The following is a 23,989-nucleotide window of genomic DNA, read 5'->3' as shown; positions in this document are numbered from 1 at the left end:
TTCGCGAACAGAAACTTTCGCAATTTTTGCGAATTTTAGCTCTTTTCGCAAAAGTAAATGTTTCTAAAAATTCGTAAAAGGCCGCCATTCGGTAAAAATTATGCTCGCGAAAAATCTTAACAAAATAGAAAATCTGTAACATTAACCTGTTGAATCCTCATAATAAGGAAGTTTCGCTTTCAATTCTAGAAGTGTTTGTCCTTCTAAGCCAGCCATTTTTCGTGTGAAACTTTTCTTGATTCGTGATTTTGCTCGCGAAAGAACATTTTTCGCCAAATTCTCGATTTCTCGACCTCGCGAAAGTTTCTGTTCACGAAAGTTTCTGCTCGCGAAAGTTTGTACGCCTTAAAAAGGTAGAGAGAATATCTGATACACACACGAATGAAAATGTGTCATTCCTCGAAAACATTTTCCGAGTCATTTCCAGAGTATCAAGTTTGTTCAATCGTTCGTCTGCACAAAATGGAAGAATGATGGAAATTGGTATTTAAACGTGCTCGTATCTCTGAATCTAAACAATACACAGTTGTTGTACCTTTTCAGAATCAAGTCACACTACATTTCGTATGACGTATTCTGTTCTGAATTCTGATTTTGACCAATCCAATTCAAGAGTTCTTGAACCGTACTAAACTTGGAGTTTTCCGTGGTAGGAGCAGTTTCGTCTTCCGACTCTATGACTTCTTCATCTGGGTCAGATTTTTCGGGAATTTTTGGAGTGTCTTCATCAGTGGCGGTTTTCGTCGTCATCTCGGCGGCAATTCGTGCGCCGGAACGAAGGTCCGTAAGCTCGATAGTGCTATTGGGATGTCTCTTAGCACGGTGGAGTTTCATGGTTCCGCATTGAGTAAACGACTGCCCGCAATCCGGACACGTGAATGGTTTTTCACCGGTATGAATCCGCATATGACGGTTCAGCCCTGATTTATCAACAAATCCATTATGACAAATATCGCATTTGTACGGGCGGTCGGCCTCGTGGGTCCGCTTATGGCGCCTTAAATCCTCTTTCGATTTGTAAGTACCCGGACATTGATCGCAAGTAAACGGACGTGAATCGAGATGGATCCGCATGTGACGTTGTAAGGTTGATACAATAACAAAGCCTTGCTTACATATATTGCAATAGTGTTTCGCTTCGCTTCCGTGCGCATCAACCATGTGTTGTCGCATAGTTGGTTTATCTCGGTACGTCTTCCCGCATTCTCCGCAATCCGTAGCGGTGCTTGATTCGTGACGTCTTAAATGACGGTTCAGGTAATCCTTCTTTACGAATTCTTTTTGACATAAATCGCAAACATATGTGCCATCTATAAAAGAGATTCGGAAATTTGGAGAATTTGGATAATCTGAGATGTGTTTGTGTTGTGTTGTTTGTTTAAAGGGGGGGGGTACTAGGGTTGGCGGATGAGGAATATGTGCCGACGGGACCTCCGAAAACCGACCCTTAGATAGAACTAGTTTCTAATTTCTATCGAAAAAGTGCCTGAAGAGACTTTTTGGAAAAATGTCTTACCCTTAGGGAGACTTTCTTACAATTTTTTCTCTCATCAAAAAGTTTCCTAAAAATAGTTAATTTTCCGACCCTTAGAGGGATTACTTTGAAATTTTCTGGTTTTTGTAAACCTTAGAGAGACTTTGGAAGGTAAAAAAACCGACCCTTATCGTCCGCACATACCCAGCACCCATTTTTGCCTACCGACGGGCAAACTGACCTTCTTTTTGGGTGAAGCCGGTTGTTCTCAATGTTCGTTTCTTGGCGGCTGATACACCATCCTCATTTACTATGAATGCAAAGAGAAGAAAAACATAATCAGAGACTAATAATAGATCAACATATTTACCGAGCTCAACGAATAATGAAAGATTTACTGTTGTTCATTTTGTACACGATTTTTAACTTTTGTCTCTCTCTTCCCAGCCGGCACACAACGTCCATTTGACATTCATAACGTCCAAATAACGTTATTTGAACGTTAAAACAACGTTGTGTGCCAGCTGGGTTTGCTTTGCAAACAGAGTGAAGGAACGTGAGAGTTCTGCGTACACAACCATTTTTAAATTAATAATACCAAGTAAAAATTCTATAATACGAATTTCTCTTTAATTCGAACCAGCTAAATGTCTTATTCGACACTCAGTGAAAATTTCACAGCCGAGCTACTGCAATCGATTTTGAAGCCCCCCCCCCGTCAACGACGATCGACGCTCTCTAATTCGACGTTGCACTATTCAATACGCTCTTTTATTCGATTATATTGAAAGTCACCGTCAACAAGAAACTCTCATAAACGACGTTCTATTATTCGATACACTCATTTATTCGATTATATTGAAAGTCACCGTCAACAAGAAACTCTTACAAACAAAACTCTACTCTTCAATACCCTCCCTTACCCTTATTCGATGAAAATGCAATTCCCCTTGAAAATCAAATTAGAGAGCGTAAACTGTAAATCAGGTCTGTTTAAAGAAAAAAAAACTAGCCTAGACTAGATACCTGCTTTTTCTTTTTCTTCTGCTTTTCGTTTTAGTTTGCGTTCTTCTAACATGAGTTGATGAGGTGTTTTATGATCTTCCTTCTTGTGAGAATTCAGATCTTCTTTGCGCGTGAAACCCGCCTCACATTCCTTACAGTTCCACATCTTTGGTTTCTTAGGTTCCTTTTCCTCTTGAGCACGTCTCTCGTGCATTTTCATATGCATCTTCAAATTGTAGCTATGAAGTAAAATACACTTTTTTAGGTTCTTTCTCCTCTTGAGCACGGCTCTCGTGCATTTTCATATGCGGTAAAAAGACCTCGTTCAAAAAAGGGGTCTGGTAAGCGAGAAATAATATTTTTGTACAGCAATCTCGTTTTCTTTTCACTTCCAATACGCATACTCGGTTTTGTTCTAACTTTTCGAGTTTTTTGTTGATATATTTAACACAAATATGTCCCTTCACGAAACAAGTAATACTTTAATGGACCTACCTATTTATAAAACGAATAATTAGAATTTAATGGAAGTAATGTATAATTTTAAATTTCGATTTATATATCTATTGGAACGGAGAAAGCAATTAAGAAACGCATCGATGTTTAACGGGATGCGAAAAATCATGAAAATCTGTCGAGTATAAGTTGAAAAAATGAAGGAAAACCGTTTTACGCCGGTTTTCGCCTGTTCCGGCGATTTTTAAGGAGTTCCGGATTCAAAGGATGATTTTTTTGGAAATCAAACAATGCTAAGTTTTGGGCATCATCATAAAGAGCATTTTTCTGTAAAGAAACAATTAAATAAGTTGAAAAAATGTGACGGAAATGTGAAAAACGACGATTTCCGGCACATTTCCGGTTCTACAGACCGGAAAAAATTTTATTCGACAAACGGTTTTCGACACCTTTTCGGCAGTACTAATGTGCATCTATGTGCAAAAAATCGCAAAAAACTAATGAGAAAATCTCGAGAAAATCTCAAAAAACCGCTTTTTTTCGGGACATTTCCGGTTCTAGCGGCCGGAAAAATTTCTTTTTCGAAAATTGGGCTCTGTCACATTTTGGGCATTGCCATTTTACATCATTGTGCAAAAAATCATGAAAATCTGTCGAGTATAAGTTGAAAAAATGAAGGAAAACCGTTTTACGCCGGTTTTCGGCTGTTCCGGCGATTTTTAAGGAGTTCCGGATTCAAAGGATGATTTTTTGGAAATCAACGATGCTAAGTTTTGGGCATCATCATAAAGAACATTTTTCTGTAAAGAAACAATTAAATAAGTTGAAAAAATGTGACGGAAATGTGAAAAACGACGATTTCCGGCACATTTCCGGTTCTACAGACCGGAAAAAATTTTATTCGACAAACGGTTTTCGAAACCTTTTCGGCAGTACTAATGTGCATCTATGTGCAAAAAATCGCAAAAAACTAATGAGAAAATCTCGAGAAAATCTCAAAAAACCGCTTTTTTCGGGACATTTCCGGTTCTAGCGGCCGGAAAAATTTCTTTTTCGAAAATTGGGCTCTGTCACATTTTGGGCATTGCCATTTTACATCATTGTGCAAAAAATCATGAAAATCTGTCGAGTATAAGTTGAAAAAATGAAGGAAAACCGTTTTACGCCGGTTTTCGGCTGTTCCGGCGATTTTTAAGGAGTTCCGGATTCAAAGGATGATTTTTTTGGAAATCAAACGATGCTAAGTTTTGGGCATCATCATAAAGAACATTTTTCTGTAAAGAAACAATTAAATAAGTTGAAAAAATGTGACGGACATGTGAAAAAACGACGATTTCCGGCACATTTCCGGTTCTACAGACCGGAAAAAATTTCTTTTCGGCAAACGGTTTTCGACACCTTTTCGGCAGTACTAATGTGCATCTATGTGCAAAAAATCGCAAAAAACTAATGATAAAATATCGAGAAAATCTCAAAAAACCGCTTTTTTCGGGACATTTCCGGTTCTACCGGCCGGAAAATTTTTTTTTTCGAAAATCGGGCTCCGTCACATTCGAGGGTTTATAGTAATGCACCTTTGTGCAAAAATCAGAAAAATTGAATGAGCCAATCTCGAGAAAAGTTGGTAACTAACGTACTAACGAACGAACTAACGAACACGGGTTAATTTATAGGACACTACCTTAAGGTAGGTCCAACAAACCCATAGTCGAATTTTCCATAAATCGAGGCCAAGAAAAAAACCCTAGTTAAAATTTATCTAATAACTTAAAGGCACGAAAAAAAAACCGAGTTAAAAAACACCAAATAACTCGAAAAGTTAAAAGCTAGAAAACAAAACTTACCATATTTTGTGATTTATGAGGTCACATGAAAAATAACTCGGAAAAAAATAACTCGGGAAGTCCAGGCCCCAGAAAAGTTTTTTGATATTTTTCAAGTTGACGATAAACCAGTTATCACACTTTTACTCGTACAAAATGGGATATATTTTTCTCGTTCAGAGTTTTCTATATTTTCCTCGCTTAAAGGAATATGACGATAACTACAACTTACTGTTCGCGGAATTTCTTTCCACACAATTGGCAGTGATGGGCGTAAATGCCGGCGTGTATTTTCAAATGTGATGTCAGCTTTCCTGATGTAACGAACGTTTTTCCACACTGGTTGCATTTGTATGGTCGCTCACCTGAAATAAAATACGAGGAACAATTTTTATCAGATGGATTCCACTAAATCACTGTTGAATCTGCAGGAGGACTTTAATGGGCCTTTTCATAAATTACATTGTGAACTTCTACTGGCCCCTTTTTAATACCAAATGGAGTTCATCAAAACTCGACTTCATTGAAAGATGTGTCATTTTAGGTCGCATAAGATATGATCATCTTGGTGATTGTTTGAAAACGAGGCAGATGTTGTTCGTGCTGTTATTTATGAAAAGGTCTATTATATTATTTTATATTCAACATACATGGGTAGTAGATTAGAAAATATATGTAGAGATCCCCTACGAAAGAGATCAGTGTTATTATCACTGACCTTTAATAAACCCTGGACCAAGCTTCTCAATCCCGGCCAAGAAAAATCTTTGATCGGAGTTTTTTGAAAAGTGGTACCCTAATGGTGGCACTACTCAATAGCGGTGTAAATGAATTGAGAGCGCTAGATTTATTTTTCCTGGAATACTTTTGATGATGTAGCGCCGTTAAACGTTCATTTTGAACACTGCAATGGCTTCTTTACGGGTACCAATTCAAAAAATTGATGGCGGATATAACTTGGTCCAGGGGTATATAAAGGTCAGTGGTTATTACCCGTATGAGTTCTGATGTGTTCTTCCAGTGAACTCTTTTTGCTGAATGTTTTATTACAAATGGTACATAACTTTCTAGCGCTCTCCAAATGGGCCGAAATATGTGCTTTCAACGCACTGAAATGTGGGAAGCGGCGATCACACCAATAACATATAAATCGCCTCCGGTAGTCATGGTATTGATTTTGAGGCACTGTAAATAAAAAATAAAGTACATTTTTTTTATAAGAACAAAGTGATGTATTTACCTGTGTGAGTTCGCATATGGTCTTTCAAGGAACTCTTTGTCGTAAATGATTTAGAACATATTGTACATGGCACCCTGACCGCCTCCAGATGAGAGGCGACGTGAACTTTAAACATGCTGTAGATTGTAAAGCGCCGGTCACACCAAAAGCAAACGTACCGCTTGTAATCATGCGAATGTGGTCCTACAAATAGAATACAGTAAACTCTCGCTAATTCATGATTTGCACCACTTTAAAGTTTTCCGGGAACTTTTAAAATTTTCCACCAAATACGTCACTTAAACAATAGAAAAAGTGACGTATTGGGTGGGACAAAACCAGAAAAGTCGCATAATTTTGTGAAGTCATTGCAGTGGTGCATACCATGAATTCGAACTTCCTATATTCGAATCTTTCTCTAATTCAAACTAATTCTCAGAACCCGTCAATGAGAAAGCCACCTGAAATACTTTCTATAATTCGAATCTTTCTATAATTCGAATGGTCCAACGAAGATCGGATTAGAGAGTCAACTGTAGTGACTAGGGAGCGGTGGCCATTTTTGTGAGAGAACCGAAATGTTAGGGGCACCAAAATGCTCCTCGGTTAATAGTTTTGACCTCCATCTTCCTTTCTACTCAGACTAGAGTCTACTTCAAGCTGATATTTGCTTATTGATAATTTTTGATGACGTGCTTTGGCTGAAAAGTGTGCCGAGGTTAGGCAGGAAATCCTACCTAGGTCACGTGACATTACAATAGAATTTCAGCGCTTAACCCATCAGAAGCTTCGCGGGTTTTCGAAAACAGCAGCAACAGCTCTCGCAGCAAATTACTTTTTTTGCTAAGAAGAGCACGACATCTAGCCCTTCGGTCTTTACAGAAATCTGTGTCATATACTACGGGGCCAAATGATCGCACCATCCAGTCTATCAAATAGCTTTAGGTTGACTCCGGGCCAACCAAAAAAGAGAAAAAGACATCAAGAATTTTCATTTTAAATTTAGTTTTCAAAAATCTTTCTGCGTCCTTCAAAGGCTTAAAAAGTGTCAATGTTTTTTTATGTTTTGTTAAGTTTCGTGATTTCGCCATTATGGAAGTAAACGTTCGATTTGCGTACAGATTCGAACGTTTACTTCCATGATGGCGAAAACATTGACTTCCGAGCCCGAAGGGCTAGACCCGAGACTCCTGGATGGGAAATAAGTGGCTTCACTTTTTCTTGCCTCGGAAAGGTTTAGAGATTCTACTCTAGCCCTTCGGGCTTTAAACTCAATGGACGAAAACTACAAAACTACATAGATTTACCGCCTAAACGACTGTTCCTTGGTATTTTCTTTGTTGTCGCCGTCGTCGTTGGCGGCGTCGTATTCTTTGGGTCTGAAACGAAAACATGAATGTTAGATCATAGTCCGTATAAGAAACCCTGGTTTGGAAGCCTTTTGTTTCTTTCTATTGTTTCGAATTTGAACTTGCGTTGAGAAATTAGTTTGTTTTGCTCACTTTTTTATCATGTGATAAACTTTTGATCCAATCCCAGGAGGAGTATTTGGTAACGTGATCAAAAACTGAGCAAATCGATTTTCATAATCGTTATTAAACAAAGGAAAATGTTAACAAAAAGTTACAACAATAGGCTTCCAGACCAGGGTGTTTTATACGGACTAGATACAATCCATAACGCAATGACCTATAAATTTATCTGTTACCAGTAACACTTCTTGATCATCAAAATAGCTTTCAGTCAATAGAAATCGTTGTTGTAAAAAAATATAGCCAGAAAATTAATTATTATTCAAAAAACATTTCAACAAATATTTTTCAGCATAAGCTTTTCGTTTTATTAAAAAACATCATCAGTGCATATACAGGGTGTCCCTAATAAAAGTATCGAGTTTGAACATGCGATTGAGTAAAAAAGTTTGTGTGTGTTATCGCTAAAATATAAGAACGTTCTCCATCACATAGGCTCATTACAAAAGGTAGTTACAACGTATAAATTAATCAATAGCCCTTTTACTATTCCCCTGTTGCATAAATGTACGTCTTTAAAAATCAAAATTAATAAAAATTCAAATTCCCTCGTTTTACTTTTTTATTGTTCCATACATTCCATTTTTATTATTTTCATAGTTTTACATACGATTCTTTACAAACATGTTTTAATTGTTGCGTTTTTCTCATGATCGTAATTTCGTTGCATTTGTAAACAGGCAGAGTATGTTTTTATTGTTACGTAATGACAAAGAAAAAAGAGGGAGAGCTTAAAATACAATTTTGTGAATACACACTTAAAACTTTCTACTCAATCGCATGTTCAAACTCGATACTTTTATTAGGGACACCCTGTACAAGTAAAACGTTCAAAATAAAATGTTATCAAATTTATAAAAAAGCTAAAAGTAGAGATAATTGCACTAATACTCATGAGAATATACAAGGTATTGTTGCAAATATCTCTAGGTAATTCCATGTCTAAAAAGTTGTAAAATTTTCGTTTCAATTTGATTGTTTAATGACGGGTTTTTAATTGCTATTATTGAAGCTTCAAGATTCTTTCTCTCTCGGGTATGCTTTGGAGCTGATGAGAGAATTCTCCAAGTAAATGCGTGATCATTGTTACTTTTTAAGTGTTTTGACGGTTCAGATTTTCCGTTTGATGAATCATGCTCGGCCCATCTAATTTCAACATTTCGAACAGTTTCCCCCACATATGTCTCACCACAGCTGCATTCGCCGAAATAATTTTACAAGATGGGTGAGGATTTTGACTTTGACTTTAAACAAACTTTAACTTTCCTTGTTTGCCATTTTATCATGAGGCGAAATTTTTCATTTGTGAAGCTGTGAAACTTTTCCATAAACTTTTTCAAAAGTTCTTCATTTTTCTGGCAGAACGGAATGTTTACGGAAAAAAACTTTTTGGGTAATTCGAACAGGTTTTCGGGTATGATCATATCATTCTGCTCTTTTTCATGAAAAATCTTAACAACACTTGCTACAAATCTTGAAGGGAAACCAGCTCTTTCAAACTTATCAACTACAATTTCCTTTTCCATTGAAAAATCTGATGCAATATTCTTTGTTCGATGTAGGTCAACATTCACAGCATTTCGCTTGAACTTTTTGGGAATTTTTGATGACCAATGGACTGGAACCTTTTTATCACTCCGAAATACTGATGTGCTAATTTCGCCATTTTCATACGTTAATTTGGTGTCAAGGAATTTTTCGGGTTTCTCTTCAACTGTGAACTTGATATTTGGGTGATAGTTATTCAGACTCTCGAGAAGGGTATCCGGTTCATCTTTATGTCGTTTGGTTATTGAATCATCGACAAACCTTTTGTAAAACTCTGGTTCGGTAGGGGTTATGACAAACTTTTTTTAAAAGTTTGAGAAAAATAAAGACATGATACCGTCATCAAATCAACCAGCGCAATTGTATGGATTAGGAAAAACGCATAAGTTCAAAAGCAATACGGAAATCAACGTAAACGACTTGAAGTTTCGTCCTATTATCGCTCAAGTTGGTACTGCAACATACAACGCGTCTCAAGTTATCGCAAACTACTTAAAACCTTTGGTTGACGAAAATGACTACGTGATCAAAAACACTCAAAAATTCCCTTCAATGATAAGAAATTTACCGCGATTGAATGATTCGGAGGAGTTTGTTTCGTACGATGTTGAAAGTCTATTTACAAATGTTCCGGTACGTCCAACTATCGATTATATTATTGACAAAATCTACAATAGAAAGAAATTCAAACCAATTGCTTCAAAAACAGTTTTCAAGCGTTTACTTCTAAAATTATCCACTGATAGTCTTTTTATGTTCAACGACAAATTTTACAAACAGATCGATGGCTGCACTATGGGTGGTCCATTGTCAGTTACTTTCGATACATTTACATGACAAAGTTGGAAAAAGATGTCATAACCCCTACCGAACCAGAGTTTTACAAAAGGTTTGTCGATGATTTAATAATCAAACGACATAAAGATGAACCGGATACCCTTCTCGAGAGTCTGAATAACTATCATCCAAATATCAAGTTCACAGTTGAAGTGAAACCCGAAAAATCCCTTGACACCAAATTAACGTATGAAAATGGCGAAATTAGCACATCAGTATTTCGGAGTGATAAAAAGGTTCCAGTCCATTGGTCATCAAAAATTCCCAAAAAGTTCAAGCGAAATGCTGTGAATGTTGACCTACATCGAACAAAGAATATTGCATCAGATTTTTCAATGGAAAAGGAAATTGTAGTTGATAAGTTTGAAAGAGCTGGTTTCCCTTCAAGATTTGTAGCAAGTGTTGTTAAGATTTTTCATGAAAAAGAGCAGAATGATATGATCATACCCGAAAACCTGTTCGAATTACCCAAAAAGTTTGTTTCCGTAAACATTCCGTTCTGCCAGAAAAATGAAGAACTTTTGAAAAAGTTTATGGAAAAGTTTCACAGCTTCACAAATGAAAAATTTCGCCTCATGATAAAATGGCAAACAAGGAAAGTTAAAAGTTTGTTTAAAGTCAAAAGTCAAAATCCTCACCCATCTTGTAAAATTTATTTCGGCGAATGCAGCTGTGGTGAGACATATGTGGGGGAAACTGTTCGAAATGTTGAAATTAGATGGGCCGAGCATGATTCATCAAACGGAAAATCTGAACCGTCAAAACACTTAAAAAGTAACAATGATCACGCATTTACTTGGAGAATTCTCTCATCAGCTCCAAAGCATACCCGAGAGAGAAAGAATCTTGAAGCTTCAATAATAGCAATTAAAAACCCGTCATTAAACAATCAAATTGAAACGAAAATTTTACAACTTTTTAGACATGGAATTACCTAGAGATATTTGCAACAATACCTTGTATATTCTCATGAGTATTAGTGCAATTATCTCTACTTTTAGCTTTTTTATAAATTTGATAACATTTTATTTTGAACGTTTTACTTGTATATGCACTGATGATGTTTTTTAATAAAACGAAAAGCTTATGCTGAAAAATATTTGTTGAAATGTTTTTTGAATAATAATCAATAGAAATCATTCTCAGGTAAAAAATTTAATTGAGATACTTTTGGATTGCAACTTTTTCCATTGAATGGAGATTAAATTTATACTAAAAGTCAATTTTCCAGTTGGATCGAAATTGTAGGTTATTTTTCCCACAGTGGACGAAATTTTGGCAAAGTTTTCCAGTGGGGAAGGATCCCACCGGGTCTGTGACACAGGGGTGTAACTATTGTTCACATTTAGAACATATTTCTATAGATTCAAGGAGACTCTTGGTACAAGATTTTGGAGACATTCTTTGACATCATTATGTTCACACTTACAAATGATTGCTACTAACCTAGATTCAAGGAGACACTTCGTACAAGATTTTGGAGACATTCTTTGACATCATTATGTTCACACTTACAAAAGATTGCTACTAACCTAGATTCAAGGAGACACTTCGTACAAGATTTTGGAGACATTCTTTGACAGCATTATGTTCACACTTACAAAAGATTGCTACAAACCTAGATTCAAGGAGACACTTCGTACAAGATTTTGGAGACATTAACAGCATTCTGTTCACACTTACAAAAGATTGCTACTAACCTAGATTCAAAGGGACACTTCGTACAAGATTTTGGAGACATTCTTTGACAGAATTATGTTCACACTTACAAAAGATTGCTACAAACCTAGATTCAAGGAGACACTTCGTACAAGATTCTGAAGACATTCTTTGACATCATTATGTTCACACTTACAAAAGATTGCTACAAACCTAGATTCAAGGAGACACTTCGTACAAGATTTTGAAGACATTCTTTGACATCATTATGTTCACACTTACAAAAGATTGCTACAAACCTAGATTCAAGAAGACACTTCGTACAAGATTTTGGAGACATTCATTGACATCATTATGTTCACACTAGAAAAGATTGCTACTAACCTAGATTCAAGGAGACACTTCGTATAAGATTTTGGAGACATTCTTTGACATCATTATGTTCACACTTACAAAAGATTGCTACAAACCTAGATTCAAGGAGACACTTCGTACAAGATTCTGAAGACATTCTTTGACAGCATTATGTTCACACTTAGAAAAGATTGCTATTAACCTAGATTCAAGGAGACACTTCGTACAAGATTTTGGAGACATTCTTTGACATCATTATGTTCACACTTAGAAAAGATTGCTATTAACCTAGATTCAAGGAGACACTTCGTACAAGATTCTGAAGACATTCATTGACATCATTATTTTCACACTTAGAAAAGATTGCTATTAACCTAGATTCAAGAAAACACTTCGTATAAGATTTTGAAGACATTCTTTGACATCATTATGTTCACACTTACAAAAGATTGCTACAAACCTAGATTCAAGGAAACACTTCGTACAAGATTTTGGAGACATTCTTTGACATCATTATGTTCACACTTAGAAAAGATTGCTATTAACCTAGATTCAAGAAGACACTTCGTACAAGATTTTGGAGACATTCTTTGACATCATTATGCTCACACTTACAAAAGATTGCTACAAACCTAGATTCAAGAAGACACTTCGTACAAGATTTTGGAGACATTCTTTGACATCATTATGTTCACTCTAGAAAAAATTGCTACTAACCTAGATTCAAGGAGACACTTCCTACAAGATTTTGAAGACATTCTTTGACAGCATTATGTTCACACTTACAAAAGATTGCTATTAACCTAGATTCAAGGAGACCCATAGTACAAGATTTCGGAGACATTCATTGACAGCATTCTCTTCACACTTACAAAAGATTGCTACTAACCTAGATTCAAGGAGACACTTCGTAAAAGATTTTGAAGACATTCTTTGACAGCATTATGTTCACACTTACAAAAGATTGCTACTAACCTAGATTCAAGGAGACACTTCGTACAAGATTTTGGAGACATTCTTTGACATCATTAAATTCACACTTACAAAAGATTGCTACAAACCTAGATTCAAGGAGACACTTCGTACAAGATTTTGAAGACATTCTTTGACATCATTATGTTCACACTTACAAAAGATTGCTACAAACCTAGATTCAAGAAGACACTTCGTACAAGATTTTGGAGACATTCATTGACATCATTATGTTCACACTAGAAAAGATTGCTACTAACCTAGATTCAAGGAGACACTTCCTACAAGATTTTGAAGACCTACTTTGACAGCATTATGTTCACCCTTACAAAAGATTGCTATTAACCTAGATTCAAGGAGACACTTCGTACAAGATTTTGAAGACATTCTTTGACATCATTATGTTCACACTTACAAAAGATTGCTACAAACCTATATTCAAGGAGACACTTCGTACAAGATTCTGAAGACATTCTTTGACATCATTATGTTCACACTTACAAAAGATTGCTACAAACCTAGATTCAAGGAGACACTTCGTACAAGATTCTGAAGACATTCTTTGACAGCATTATGTTCACACTTAGAAAAGATTGCTATTAACCTAGATTCAAGGAGACACTTCGTACAAGATTTTGGAGACATTCTTTGACATCATTATGTTCACACTTAGAAAAGATTGCTATTAACCTAGATTCAAGGAGACACTTCGTACAAGATTCTGAAGACATTCATTGACATCATTATTTTCACACTTAGAAAAGATTGCTATTAACCTAGATTCAAGAAAACACTTCGTATAAGATTTTGAAGACATTCTTTGACATCATTATGTTCACACTTACAAAATATTGCTACAAACCTAGATTCAAGGAGACACTTCGTACAAGATTCTGAAGACATTCTTTGACATCATTATGTTCACACTTACAAAAGATTGCTACAAACCTAGATTCAAGGAGACACTTCGTACAAGATTTTGAAGACATTCTTTGACATCATTATGTTCACACTTACAAAAGATTGCTACAAACCTAGATTCAAGAAGACACTTCGTACAAGATTTTGGAGACATTCATTGACATCATTATGTTCACACTAGAAAAGATTGCTACTAACCTAGATTCAAGGAGACACTTCCTACAAGATTTTGAAGACCTACTTTGACAGCATTATGTTCACACTTACAAAAGATTGCTATTAACCTAGATTCAAGGAGACACTTCGTACAAGATTTTGAAGACATTCTTTGACATCATTATGTTCACACTTACAAAAGATTGCTACAAACCTATATTCAAGGAGACACTTCGTACAAGATTCTGAAGACATTCTTTGACATCATTATGTTCACACTTACAAAAGATTGCTACAAACCTAGATTCAAGGAGACACTTCGTACAAGATTCTGAAGACATTCTTTGACAGCATTATGTTCACACTTAGAAAAGATTGCTATTAACCTAGATTCAAGGAGACACTTCGTACAAGATTTTGGAGACATTCTTTGACATCATTATGTTCACACTTAGAAAAGATTGCTATTAACCTAGATTCAAGGAGACACTTCGTACAAGATTCTGAAGACATTCATTGACATCATTATTTTCACACTTACAAAAGATTGCTATTAACCTAGATTCAAGAAAAACACTTCGTATAAGATTTTGAAGACATTCTTTGACATCATTATGTTCACACTTACAAAAGATTGCTACAAACCTAGATTCAAGGAAACACTTCGTACAAGATTTTGGAGACATTCTTTGACATCGTTATGTTCACACTTAGAAAAGATTGCTATTAACCTAGATTCAAGAAGACACTTCGTACAAGATTTTGGAGACATTCTTTGACATCATTATGTTCACACTTACAAAAGATTGCTACAAACCTAGATTCAAGAAGACACTTCGTACAAGATTTTGGAGACATTCTTTGACATCATTATGTTCACTCTAGAAAAAATTGCTACTAACCTAGATTCAAGGAGACACTTCCTACAAGATTTGAAGACATTCTTTGACAGCATTATGTTCACACTTACAAAAGATTGCTATAACCTAGATTCAAGGAGACCCATAGTACAAGATTTCGGAGACATTCATTGACAGCATTCTCTTCACACTTACAAAAGATTGCTACTAACCTAGATTCAAGGAGACACTTCGTAAAAGATTTTGAAGACATTCTTTGACAGCATTATGTTCACACTTACAAAAGATTGCTACTAACCTAGATTCAAGGAGACACTTCGTACAAGATTTTGGAGACATTCTTTGACATCATTAAATTCACACTTACAAAAGATTGCTACAAACCTAGATTCAAGGAGACACTTCGTACAAGATTTTGAAGACATTCTTTGACAGCATTATGTTCACACTTACAAAAGATTGCTACTAACCTAGATTCAAGAAGACACTTCGTACAAGATTTTGGAGACATTCATTGACATCATTATGTTCACACTTACAAAAGATTGCTACTAACCTAGATTCAAGGAGACACTTCGTACAAGATTTTGAAGACATTCTTTGACAGCATTATGTTCACACTTACAAAAGATTGCTACTAACCTAGATTCAAGGAGACACTTCGTACAAGATTCTGAAGACATTCTTTGACAGCATTATGTTCACACTTACAAAAGATTGCTACTAACCTAGATTCAAGGAGACACTTCGTACAAGATTCTGAAGACATTCTTTGACATCATTATGTTCACACTTAAAAAAGATTGCTACAAACCTAGATTCAAGGAGACACTTCGTACAAGATTCTGAAGACATTCTTTGACAGCATTATGTTCACACTTAGAAAAGATTGCTATTAACCTAGATTCAAGGAGACACTTCGTACAAGATTTTGGAGACATTCTTTGACAGCATTATGTTCACACTTACAAAAGATTGCTATTAACCTAGATTCAAGGAGACACTTCGTACAAGATTTTGAAGACATTCATTGACATCATTATTTCACACTTACAAAAGATTGCTATAACCTAGATTCAAGGAAGACACTTCGTACAAGATTTTGAAGACATTCTTTGACATCATTATGTTCACACTTACAAAAGATTGCTACAAACCTAGATTCAAGGAAACACTTCGTACAAGATTTTGGAGACATTCTTTGACACCATTATGTTCACACTTAGAAAAGATTGCTATTAACCTAGATTCAAGAAGACACTTCGTACAAGATTTTGGAGACATTCTTTGACATCATTATGTTCACACTTACAAAAGATTGCTACAAACCTAGATTCAAGAAGACACTTCGTACAAGATTTTGGAGACATTCTTTGACATCATTATGTTCACACTAGAAAAGATTGCTACTAACCTAGATTCAAGGAGACACTTCCTACAAGATTTGAAGACATTCTTTGACAGCATTATGTTCACACTTACAAAAGATTGCTATTAACCTAGATTCAAGGAGACCCATAGTACAAGATTTCGGAGACATTCATTGACAGCATTCTCTTCACACTTACAAAAGATTGCTACTAACCTAGATTCAAGGAGACACTTCGTAAAAGATTTTGAAGACATTCTTTGACAGCATTATGTTCACACTTACAAAAGATTGCTACTAACCTAGATTCAAGGAGACACTTCTAACAAGATTTTGGAGACATTCTTTGACATCATTAAATTCACACTTACAAAAAGATTGCTACAAACCTAGATTCAAGGAGACACTTCGTACAAGATTTTGGAGACATTCTTTGACATCATTATGTTCACACTTACACAAAGATTGCTATTAACCTAGATTCAAGAAGACACTTCGTACAAGATTTTGAAGACATTCTTTGACATCATTATGTTCACACTTACAAAGATTGCTGTTAACCTAGATTCAAGGAGACACTTCGTACAAGATTTTGGAGACATTCTTTGACATCATTATGTTCACTCTAGAAAAGATTGCTACTAACCTAGATTCAAGGAGACACTTCCTACAAGATTTTGAAGACATTCTTTGACAGCATTATGTTCACACTTACAAAAGATTGCTATTAACCTAGATTCAAGGAGACCCATAGTACAAGATTTCGGAGACATTCATTGACAGCATTCTCTTCACACTTACAAAAGATTGCTACTAACCTAGATTCAAGGAGACACTTCGTAAAAGATTTTGAAGACATTCTTTGACAGCATTATGTTCACACTTACAAAAGATTGCTACTAACCTAGATTCAAGGAGACACTTCTAACAAGATTTTGGAGACATTCTTTGACATCATTAAATTCACACTTACAAAAGATTGCTACAAACCTAGATTCAAGGAGACACTTCGTACAAGATTTTGGAGACATTCTTTGACATCATTATGTTCACACTTACAAAAGATTGCTATTAACCTAGATTCAAGAAGACACTTCGTACAAGATTCTGAAGACATTCTTTGACAGCATTCTGTTCACACTTACAAAAGATTGCTACAAACCTAGATTCAAGGAGACACTTCGTACAAGATCTTGAAGACATTCTTTGACAGCATTATGTTCACACTTACAAAAGATTGCTACTAACCTAGATTCAAGGAGACACTTCGTACAAGATTTTGGAGACATTCATTGACAGCATTCTGTTCACACTTACAAAAGATTGCTACTAACCTAGATTCAAGGAAACACTTCGTACAAGATTCTGAAGACATTCTTTGACATCATTATGTTCACACTTACAAAATATTGCTACTAACCTAGATTCAAGGAAACACTTCGTACAAGATTCTGAAGACATTCTTTGACATCATTATGTTCACACTTACAAAAGATTGCTACAAACCTAGATTCAAGGAGACACTTCGTACAAGATTCTGAAGACATTCTTTGACAGCATTATGTTCACACTTACAAAAGATTGCTACTAACCTAGATTCAAGGAGACACTTCGTACAAGATTTTGGATACATTCTTTGACATCATTATGTTCACACTTACAAAAGATTGCTACAAACCTAGATTCAAGGAGACACTTCGTACAAGATTTGGAGACATTAACAGCATTCTGTTCACACTTACAAAAGATTGCTACTAACCTAGATTCAAGGGACACTTCGTACAAGATTTTGGAGACATTCTTTGACAGCATTCTGTTCACACTTACAAAAGATTGCTACTAACCTAGATTCAAGGAGACACTTCGTACAAGATTTTGGAGACATTCTTTGACAGCATTCTGTTCACACTACAAAAGATTGCTATTAACCTAGATTCAAGGAGACACTTCGTACAAGATTTTGGAGACATTCATTGACAGCATTCTGTTCACACTTACAAAAGATTGCTACTAACCTAGATTCAAGGAGACACTTCGTACAAGATTTTGGAGACATTCTTTGACATCATTATGTTCACACTTACAAAAGATTGCTACTAACCTAGATTCAAGGAGACACTTCGTACAAGATTTTGGAGACATTCTTTGACTGTATTCTGTTCACACTTACAATAGATTGCTACTAACCTAGATTCAAGGAGACACTTTGTACAAGATTTTGGAGACATTCTTTGACATCATTATGTTCACACTTACAAAAGATTGCTACAAACCTAGATTCAAGGAGACACTTCGTACAAGATTCTGAAGACATTCTTTGACAGCATTATGTTCACACTTAGAAAAGATTGCTATTAACCTAGATTCAAGGAGACACTTCGTACAAGATTTTGGAGACATTCTTTGACATCATTATGTTCACACTTAGAAAAGATTGCTATTAACCTAGATTCAAGGAGACACTTCGTACAAGATTCTGAAGACATTCTTTGACATCATTATTTTCACACTTAGAAAAGATTGCTATTAACCTAGATTCAAGAAAACACTTCGTATAAGATTTTGAAGACATTCTTTGACAGCATTATGTTCACACTTACAAAAGATTGCTAGTAACCTAGATTCAAGGAGACACTTCTAACAAGATTTGGAGACATTCTTTGACATCATTAAATTCACACTTACAAAAGATTGCTACAAACCTAGATTCAAGGAGACACTTCGTACAAGATTTTGGAGACATTCTTTGACATCATTATGTTCACACTTACAAAAGATTGCTATTAACCTAGATTCAAGAAGACACTTCGTACAAGATTTTGAAGACATTCTTTGACATCATTATGTTCACACTTAGAAAAGATTGCTATTAACCTAGATTCAAGAAGACACTTCGTACAAGATTTTGGAGACATTCTTTGACATCATTATGTTCACACTTACAAAAGATTGCTACAAACCTAGATTCAAGAAGACACTTCGTACAAGATTTTGGAGACATTCTTTGACATCATTATGTTCACTTACAAAAGATTGCTACTAACCTAGATTCAAGGAGACACTTCGTACAAGATTTTGGAAGACATTCTTTGACAGCATTATGTTCACACTTACAAAAGATTGCTATTAACCTAGATTCAAGGAGACCCATCGTACAAGATTTCAGAGACATTCATTGACAGCATTCTCTTCACACTTACAAAAGATTGCTACTAACCTAGATTCAAGGAGACACTTCGTAAAAGATTTTGAAGACATTCTTTGACAGCATTATGTTCACACTTACAAAAGATTGCTACTAACCTAGATTCAAGGAGACACTTCTAACAAGATTTTGGAGACATTCTTTGACATCATTAAATTCACACTTACAAAAGATTGCTACAAACCTAGATTCAAGGAGACACTTCGTACAAGATTTTGGAGACATTCTTTGACATCATTATGTTCACACTTACAAAAGATTGCTATTAACCTAGATTCAAGAAGACACTTCGTACAAGATTTTGAAGACATTCTTTGACATCATTATGTTCACACTTAGTAAAGATTGCTGTTAACCTAGATTCAAGGAGACACTTCGTACAAGATTTGGAGACATTCTTTGACATCATTATGTTCACACTAGAAAAGATTGCTACTAACCTAGATTCAAGGAGACACTTCCTACAAGATTTTGAAGACATTCTTTGACAGCATTATGTTCACACTTACAAAGATTGCTATTAACCTAGATTCAAGGAGACCCATCGTACAAGATTTCGGAGACATTCTTTGACATCATTCTCTTCACACTTACAAAAGATTGCTACTAACCTAGATTCAAGGAGACACTTCGTAAAAGATTTTGAAGACATTCTTTGACAGCATTATGTTCACACTTACAAAAGATTGCTACTAACCTAGATTCAAGGAGACACTTCTAACAAGATTTTGGAGACATTCTTTGACATCATTAAATTCACACTTACAAAAGATTGCTACAAACCTAGATTCAAGGAGACACTTCGTACAAGATTTTGGAGACATTCTTTGACATCATTATGTTCACACTTACAAAAGATTGCTATAAACCTAGATTCAAGAAGACACTTCGTACAAGATTCTGAAGACATTCTTTGACAGCATTCTGTTCACACTTACAAAAGATTGCTACAAACCTAGATTCAAGGAGACACTTCGTACAAGATTTTGGAGACATTCATTGACAGCATTCTGTTCACACTTACAAAAGATTGCTACTAACCTAGATTCAAGGAAACACTTCGTACAAGATTCTGAAGACATTCTTTGACATCATTATGTTCACACTTACTAAATATTGCTACTAACCTAGATTCAAGGAAACACTTCGTACAAGATTCTGAAGACATTCTTTGACATCATTATGTTCACACTTACAAAAGATTGCTACAAACCTAGATTCAAGGAGACACTTCGTACAAGATTCTGAAGACATTCTTTGACAGCATTATGTTCACACTTACAAAAAGATTGCTACTAACCTAGATTCAAGGAGACACTTCGTACAAGATTTTGGATACATTCTTTGACATCATTATGTTCACACTTACAAAAGATTGCTACAAACCTAGATTCAAGGAGACACTTCGTATAAGATTTTGGAGACATTCTTTGACATCATTATGTTCACACTTACAAAAGATTGCTACAAACCTAGATTCAAGGAGACACTTCGTACAAGATTCTGAAGACATTCTTTGACAGCATTATGTTCACACTTAGAAAAGATTGCTATAACCTAGATTCAAGGAGACACTTCGTACAAGATTTTGGAGACATTCTTTGACATCATTATGTTCACACTTAGAAAAGATTGCTATTAACCTAGATTCAAGGAGACACTTCGTACAAGATTCTGAAGACATTCATTGACATCATTATTTTCACACTTAGAAAAGATTGCTATTAACCTAGATTCAAGAAAACACTTCGTATAAGATTTTGAAGACATTCTTTGACAGCATTATGTTCACACTTACAAAAGATTGCTAGTAACCTAGATTCAAGGAGACACTTCTAACAAGATTTTGGAGACATTCTTTGACATCATTAAATTCACACTTACAAAAGATTGCTACAAACCTAGATTCAAGGAGACACTTCGTACAAGATTTTGGAGACATTCTTTGACATCATTATGTTCACACTTACAAAAGATTGCTATTAACCTAGATTCAAGAAGACACTTCGTACAAGATTTTGAAGACATTCTTTGACATCATTATGTTCACACTTAGAAAAGATTGCTATTAACCTAGATTCAAGAAGACACTTCGTACAAGATTTTGGAGACATTCTTTGACATCATTATGTTCACACTTACAAAAGATTGCTACAAACCTAGATTCAAGAAGACACTTCGTACAAGATTTTGGAGACATTCTTTGACATCATTATGTTCACTCTAGAAAAGATTGCTACTAACCTAGATTCAAGGAGACACTTCCTACAAGATTTTGAAGACATTCTTTGACAGCATTATGTTCACACTTACAAAAGATTGCTATTAACCTAGATTCAAGGAGACCCATAGTACAAGATTTCAGAGACATTCATTGACAGCATTCTCTTCACACTTACAAAAGATTGCTACTAACCTAGATTCAAGGAGACACTTCGTAAAACATTTTGAAGACATTCTTTGACAGCATTATGTTCACACTTACAAAAGATTGCTACTAACCTAGATTCAAGGAGACACTTCTAACAAGATTTTGGAGACATTCTTTGACATCATTAAATTCACACTTACAAAAGATTGCTACAAACCTAGATTCAAGGAGACACTTCGTACAAGATTTTGGAGACATTCTTTGACATCATTATGTTCACACTTACAAAAGATTGCTATTAACCTAGATTCAAGAAGACACTTCGTACAAGATTTTGAAGACATTCTTTGACATCATTATGTTCACACTTAGTAAAGATTGCTGTTAACCTAGATTCAAGGAGACACTTCGTACAAGATTTTGGAGACATTCTTTGACATCATTATGTTCACTCTAGAAAAGATTGCTACTAACCTAGATTCAAGGAGACACTTCCTACAAGATTTTGAAGACATTCTTTGACAGCATTATGTTCACACTTACAAAAGATTGCTATTAACCTAGATTCAAGGAGACCCATAGTACAAGATTTCGGAGACATTCATTGACAGCATTCTGTTCACACTTACAAAAGATTGCTACTAACCTAGATTCAAGGAGACACTTCGTAAAAGATTTTGAAGACATTCTTTGACAGCATTATGTTCACACTTACAAAAGATTGCTACTAACCTAGATTCAAGGAGACACTTCTAACAAGATTTTGGAGACATTCTTTGACATCATTAAATTCACACTTACAAAAGATTGCTACAAACCTAGATTCAAGGAGACACTTCGTACAAGATTTTGGAGACATTCTTTGACATCATTATGTTCACACTTACAAAAGATTGCTATAAACCTAGATTCAAGAAGACACTTCGTACAAGATTCTGAAGACATTCTTTGACAGCATTCTGTTCACACTTACAAAAGATTGCTACAAACCTAGATTCAAGGAGACACTTCGTACAAGATTTTGGAGACATTCATTGACAGCATTCTGTTCACACTTACAAAAGATTGCTACTAACCTAGATTCAAGGAAACACTTCGTACAAGATTCTGAAGACATTCTTTGACATCATTATGTTCACACTTACAAAATATTGCTACTAACCTAGATTCAAGGAAACACTTCGTACAAGATTCTGAAGACATTCTTTGACATCATTATGTTCACACTTACAAAAGATTGCTACAAACCTAGATTCAAGGAGACACTTCGTACAAGATTCTGAAGACATTCTTTGACAGCATTATGTTCACACTTACAAAAAGATTGCTACTAACCTAGATTCAAGGAGACACTTCGTACAAGATTTTGGATACATTCTTTGACATCATTATGTTCACACTTACAAAAGATTGCTACAAACCTAGATTCAAGGAGACACTTCGTACAAGATTTTGGAGACATTAACAGCATTCTGTTCACACTTACAAAAGATTGCTACTAACCTAGATTCAAAGGGACACTTCGTACAAGATTTTGGAGACATTCTTTGAAAGCATTCTGTTCACACTTACAAAAGATTGCTACTAACCTAGATTCAAGGAGACACTTCGTACAAGATTTTGGAGACATTCTTTGACAGCATTCTGTTAAAACTTACAAAAGATTGCTATTAACCTAGATTCAAGGAGACACTTCGTACAAGATTTTGGAGACATTCATTGACAGCATTCTTGTTCACACTTACAAAAGATTGCTACTAACCTAGATTCAAGGAGACACTTCGTACAAGATTTTGGAGACATTCTTTGACATCATTATGTTCACACTTACAAAAGATTGCTACTAACCTAGATTCAAGGAGACACTTCGTACAAGATTTTGGAGACATTCATTGACAGCATTCTATTCACACTTACAAAAGATTGCTACTAACCTAGATTCAAGGAGACACTTCGTACAAGATTTTGGAGACATTCTTTGACATCATTATGTTCACACTTACAAAAGATTGCTACAAACCTAGATTCAAGGAGACACTTCGTACAAGATTCTGAAGACATTCTTTGACAGCATTATGTTCACACTTAGAAAAGATTGCTATTAACCTAGATTCAAGGAGACACTTCGTACAAGATTTTGGAGACATTCTTTGACATCATTATGTTCACACTTACAAAAGATTGCTATTAACCTAGATTCAAGGAGACACTTCGTACAAGATTCTGAA

General features: G+C 35.3%; 2 protein-coding genes across 2 annotated transcripts; one reads left to right on the top strand and one right to left on the bottom strand.

Annotated features, from left to right (window-relative positions):
- Positions 1-280: 280 nt before the first annotated feature.
- On the bottom strand, positions 281-11,736 carry LOC136819619 (zinc finger protein 182-like). The gene is made up of 7 exons (XM_067075861.1): positions 11,681-11,736; positions 7,285-7,356; positions 5,999-6,181; positions 4,991-5,123; positions 2,501-2,718; positions 1,716-1,784; positions 281-1,310 (listed from the first exon to the last, which is right to left on the bottom strand). Exons 3-7 carry the CDS (start codon positions 6,111-6,113, stop codon positions 556-558), a joined length of 1,290 nt encoding a protein of 429 aa, XP_066931962.1. The 5' UTR covers positions 6,114-6,181; positions 7,285-7,356; positions 11,681-11,736; the 3' UTR covers positions 281-555.
- On the top strand, positions 9,388-9,894 carry LOC136819544 (uncharacterized). The gene has a single exon (XM_067075779.1). It carries the CDS (start codon positions 9,388-9,390, stop codon positions 9,892-9,894), a length of 507 nt encoding a protein of 168 aa, XP_066931880.1.
- Positions 11,737-23,989: the final 12,253 nt, after the last annotated feature.

The sequence above is a fragment of the Clytia hemisphaerica genome, unplaced genomic scaffold, assembly GCF_902728285.1.
Source record: "Clytia hemisphaerica strain Z4C2 unplaced genomic scaffold, Clytia hemisphaerica genome assembly, whole genome shotgun sequence".
NCBI classification, from domain to species: domain Eukaryota; kingdom Metazoa; phylum Cnidaria; class Hydrozoa; order Leptothecata; family Clytiidae; genus Clytia; species Clytia hemisphaerica.
Note: the sequence above shows the minus strand (reverse complement) of the source record. Positions and strands in the feature narration are given on the sequence as shown.

Excerpts from the sequence above, each read along its gene's own strand:
- LOC136819619 (XM_067075861.1), bottom strand. The coding sequence starts at position 6,113 with ATGTTTAAAGTTCACGTCGCCTCTCATCTGGAGGCGGTCAGGGTGCCA. Across the intron at positions 2,719-4,990 it reads GGAAAGAAATTCCGCGAACA|CTACAATTTGAAGATGCATA; the intron begins GTAAGTTGTAGT and ends TTTACTTCATAG. Across the intron at positions 1,311-1,715 it reads CGGCTTCACCCAAAAAGAAG|ATGGCACATATGTTTGCGAT; the intron begins GTCAGTTTGCCC and ends TCTCTTTTATAG.
- LOC136819544 (XM_067075779.1), top strand. The coding sequence starts at position 9,388 with ATGATACCGTCATCAAATCAACCAGCGCAATTGTATGGATTAGGAAAA.